The sequence below is a fragment of the Peromyscus eremicus genome, chromosome 20 (genome assembly GCF_949786415.1).
Source record: "Peromyscus eremicus chromosome 20, PerEre_H2_v1, whole genome shotgun sequence".
Classification (NCBI taxonomy): domain Eukaryota; kingdom Metazoa; phylum Chordata; class Mammalia; order Rodentia; family Cricetidae; genus Peromyscus; species Peromyscus eremicus.
Window position 1 is genome coordinate 25,500,137 of NC_081436.1, and position 5,037 is coordinate 25,505,173.

At 50.6% G+C, this 5,037-nt stretch overlaps 1 protein-coding gene across 1 annotated transcript; it reads left to right on the forward strand.

Moving 5' to 3' along the window:
* The first annotated feature begins 645 nt into the window (after positions 1-645).
* On the forward strand, positions 646-4,723 carry LOC131897146 (apolipoprotein L2-like). The gene is made up of 4 exons (XM_059248021.1): positions 646-751; positions 1,157-1,231; positions 2,242-2,368; positions 3,868-4,723. The coding sequence occupies exons 1-4, from the start codon at positions 646-648 to the stop codon at positions 4,721-4,723; spliced, it is 1,164 nt and encodes a 387-aa protein (XP_059104004.1).
* The last annotated feature ends 314 nt before the right edge of the window (positions 4,724-5,037 follow it).

Genomic DNA, 5,037 nt, shown 5'->3' on the forward strand with positions numbered 1-5,037 from the left:
TATTTACTGACCTCACTTGAGAAGGCTGGGACATCTCAGAGCATGGCCCAGGTCGCAGCTTTAGTTTGGGACAGGATATTCTTGTTGTAGCAAAAGAAGATGTCATCACAGAGTGGAACACACAAGCGAGCAAACTCCATGCTCTCTTCCTCTGCAGAGTCCTAAGCCCCAGCCTGGGTGCTCAGGCCCCCGAAACAGAGTCCTTCTATTGATGTTAGCTGGTATTCCCACCCCTGAGTAGTTACCAGAATGTTCTTCCCATCTCCCCTTTGCATGTGTTGATTTGAATCTTTTTCACAACCGTGTCCTCAGTGCCTCACACTTCCCTTGGACCCCACAGGGCAGGAGGCCTCTGCCCTGGCTGGGGTGAGGGAGACAGGAGAAGCCAGATGACTGACTTCCTTATGTAGCAGCTACCTGGTTCAGGGAAAGACTGGGCTCTGTGAATTAAGTCCCTGTGATTTTTGGCAGTCACTCTGGGGGGAACTGTGGGACAACTGGATATCTGGCTAGCTGCCTTTCCTACAGTTATTCCCACTTTATCCCACACTGTGTTTCTTCTTCCCTAGAGCCTGAGCATCCAGTGATTTGTAAGGAAAATCTCTCACAGACACTGTGACTGGTGTTAAAGTTCCAGAAGCACCGATGGCCTCTCGAGGGAGCCGTGATCCTCAACCAAGCCTGTTCTCTGCTCTCAGTCTAGACCTGGTGGCCTCCACATCAGATGAGGATGAGGCCACCAAGGACCAAGGTGAGTGACCTGACCCTACGTCTGTAGGGATCCCCATCCGAGCCCTATCTTGGGTACCTAGAAAGGGTTATCTTCCCTCTACCTTTCCTCTCTGACGTGACCAGGAGAGCCTGACAACGTGGAGGACAGCAGATCACGTGGCTCAGTCACATCTCCCCAGTCACCATGGTTCACTGACTGTGTCATTTCTGAGAGGCCAGAGAGTGCAAAGCTCCTGTTGAGGAAGAAATACTTCTCCTGTAATCTTCTCCAAAGCTGGTCATTTTGTACGTAATCTACACAGACATACTCATTATGAATATAAGATGACTCCAAAAACAATATCTTTGCTGTGTTCAACACACTCTGATATCCAATCTATTCCATTTTTCAATGTTCCTCTTTGACCCAATAAACTGATGTCAGAACCAGAGAGGCTGAAAGACACCTTTGAAGGTACTGGTACCACAGTGGTTGATGTGCCAGATGTTCAAGGTGGAGGTAAGCCAGCACTGAAACGTTCCCCTCTGCAGAGCCAGTCTTCACTTTCCATTCACTCTGAGCTGAACACAGTTCATTCCCCTGCAAAGCAATGTGGCACCTCCGTGTGTGTGTGTGTGTGTGTGTGTGTGTGTGTGTGTGTGTGTGTGTGTCCCACACACAATGTGTTCCACAATACCACAGGCAAAGGGAGAACAAAAGGCTACCTTTTCTCTCAACTCTGGAAGGCAATGTAAATCATGAAGGTGAAGCAGGTTGTTAGTGTGAGGACTCTCTTCCTGGCTTGCAGTGGGAACAGGCTCACTGGATCTTTACAAAGTCTCTGCTGCTGTTTTGTATGAACAGAGAGGGAAAGGAGACAGAGGTATAGAGTCAGTGCGTGGATGAATAAGTGAGTGGATGAGTGAGTGAGTGAGTGAGTGAGTGAGTGAGCGGGTGAGTGGGTGAGTGAGTGGATGGGTGAGTGAGTGAGTGAGTGGGTGGGTGGGTGAGTGAGTGAGTAGGTGGGTGAGTGAGTGTGTGAGTGGGTGAGTGAGTGAGTGAGTGGATGTGTGAGTGAGTGAGTGAGTGAGTGAGTATGTGAGTGAGTGAGTGGGTGAGTGAGTGGATGGGTTAGTGAGTGAGTGTGGGAGTGAGTGGGTGGGTGAGTGAGTGAGTGTGTGAGTGAGTGAGTGAATGAGTGGATGGGTGAGTGAGTGGGTGGGTGAGTGAGTAAGTGGGTGAGTGAGTGAGTGAGTCATTTCACCAGGACTGTCGATTAGGAACCTATGTTTATAATGTTTCATTGCAATCACTTCACTTCCTTGGAGACTCTATCTATAAACATCGACACTGGGCCTTACGACAACTATTACATAGAAACTAAAGGACAAAATTCAGTCCACAACACTGGCGAATCCATCAGCAGAATGTCATTAACCAAAGCTCATGACATGACATAAGATCCTTGTGCTCCATGTCACTTCAGCCCCTCTGCCCTGTCTCTGACTTCATTCTTTATTTCCACATAGAGAGCAGATACTTCATTACGGAAGCCCCTGGGCATCTCCAGGACACGGCCGGCAGAGATGACCTGCATCGCCTGCTGACTGAAGATGGAGCCTGGGAGGCGTTTGTATCTAAGACCAAGTTGCCCAGGTCACCTCTATGGGATGCCCCAGCACTGCCCCCAAACCCCTGCATGACTGGTTCTCTCTGGGCAGGCACACCCACTCCAGACAGTCCCAGGAGCTGGGGTTTAGGGCACTCCCCAACAATCCTTGGAAACTGTTCTAACATGATCTCCCTGGGAAGCAGCTGCATCAGGTTGAGGGGACATGGTGCCCACAGGGGCAAGGGTCATTTCATTTTTGAAATTAGTGGATTATAGTATGTGAGATCTGTATGATACTCACATGTGTGTCAAGGTCAGAGGACACTATTTATTACTACTTCTTTGGCTGAACTTGTGCAGGGGCAAAGAAACACATGAGTTGGTAGCAGCTGCTGAGCACAGACTTAAGAGTGGGGGACAGCTGTTGATCACTGCCCACAAACTCCTGATCACAGTCTGTATCTGGAGAAGTCAGGTTCAGCCACCCATCCTCAATAAAACAACCAGAATAGACCAATTAGTGATAAAGTGGGAAGAGGTCACTTGGGAAAGAGAAAGACCGAGACCCAGTGTCTTCTCAGTTCCATCTTTCCGGTCCTGAGTGAGATTAAAGTTTGAATAGAATGCAGAGATGTGCACACATAATCAGTCATGGTCAGAGAGTGGTCCCGTCTTTCAGATTCAAGATGCTCAAGTTGCATGGTCTCACAGCTGAAGTGCTTAGGTGAACACACCTTTCTGACAGGCCAGGGCTGTAGTGGACATTCCAGCAGCTGAGGACAATGAGAAATCTTGTCTTTGGGGAAAATCAACTCTCCACAGCACACCAACACTCCCTGAGTGAAGGGGGCTTTGAGGTCATTCGGGGCTCTGTGTTCATCTGCAGACTCCCCTCAGCACACACATTTTGGTGGTGGTAGTGTTGATCCACCACTCAGCATATCTCTCTGGAGGTGATGGCGTTTACCTGAGTAATTGCCCATCTTTCTGCAATGTCTACCGATAACATGCCAATTATGATGACTATTATAAAACATGTGCCTACATGTCTGTGTTCATGTACATGTGCAGGTGAACATACGTACAAAAGGGAGAAAGGACAACCTCAATTGTACCTTAGATACTGTCCTTGTTTTTGAGACAGAGTCTCTCACTGGACTCACATTTGCCAAGTAGACTTGACTAGCTGGTCAGAGAGTCCCAGGATCCACCTGTCTCTACCTCTCCAGCACTGAGATTACACATCATGCCCCTGGGCTTGGCTCTTCTTACCTGGGTTTGAGGGATGGGACTCAGGTTTGTATGCTTACATCCAAGCACCTTCCCAACAGAGTCTCCCCAGCCCTTACAAAGACACACCTATGAGGACCACAAAGTTTGCCTTGGAAAGACCTAACATCACCCACCAAAGGGGAACCTCTACACATCTTTAGAGTTCCGGGTGGATGGTCACAGTATACATAACTGTAGGGTGGGTCTGACACAGCCCGTTTTACCCAGACAGGAGCCGTCTTTCTCACGCACTTGACCTCTGCTGTTACAGGGCTAAGGCACTTGCACTGCACAAAGTTTTGAGGGATCTGACAGCGCTCTCGGCCCTAGCAGACAGACACAGACTTCGGAGAGACCTGCAGGGCAGGAAGAAGTTCTTGAAAGCGTTTCCTCGCTTGAGAGCAGAGGTAGAGGAGCACATCCAGCAGCTCCACGCCCTGGCTGACCACACTGAGGGGGTGCACAGGGGCTGCACCATCTCCAATGTCGTGGCTGGCCCCTTCAGCACTGCCTCTGACATCCTGGGCCTCCTTGGTCTGTTTCTGGCACCAGTGACAGCGGAGGGCAGTCTGATGCTCTCCTCTGTTGGGCTGGGGCTGGGAGTAGCAGCTACTGTGACTAATGCCGCCACCTCCATCGTGGAGGAAACAAGCAGGTTTTCGGATGAAGTTGAAGCCGGTCACCAGGCCTCACCTGGCCTGGATGTGTTGGAGGCTGGGACGACCGTGGCGAGGATTGCCAGCAAGTTCCCTCAGGCTGCCAGAGATATCACCAAAGACCTTGAAGCCCTTCAGCGGCATATGGATGCCCTCAGGCTGGTTAGAGCCAATCCTGGCTTAGAAGAAGATGCCAGGATCCTTGCCACCACCGGAAGGATCCCTGCCCAACGTGCTAGAAGGGTGCAGGCCACCTTGAAAGGAACCCCTCTGGTGATGAGCCCGGAAGTCCGGATCAGGAGTACCACCACGGCAGGTGTGTCTCTCCTGCAAGATGTTGACAGCCTTGTGAAAAAGTCAAAGCATTTGCAGGAAGGGGCACAGTCAGAGTCGGCTGAAGCTCTCAGGAAGCTGGCTGAGGAGCTGGAGGAGAAGTTGGGGAAGCTCGTCAAATTCTACAAGGCACTCTGATCAGGCCCTGTCCCCCAAGACAAGCTGGGGTCAGGAGAAAGGAACTGGACAGGGCTGGGGACAGTGGAGACACTGTTAGAAGGGGAACAAGGGTCTAGTCAAGTCCATGGGACAGAGAGACAAGCCTATGACTGATCATGGCAGGTTAGTGTGTACAGCAGTGGGTCAATGAGTCCAACTGGTGCCTGAGACCAGGACCAGAGGATGTGCCGAAGAGGGACCAGAGAGAGTGGTCTCTGCACTAAACATGGAAGAAACCACTTGTCACGAAGACTGGAAAGCGCTCCCCACCTCAGCTACCAGAACAAAGCATG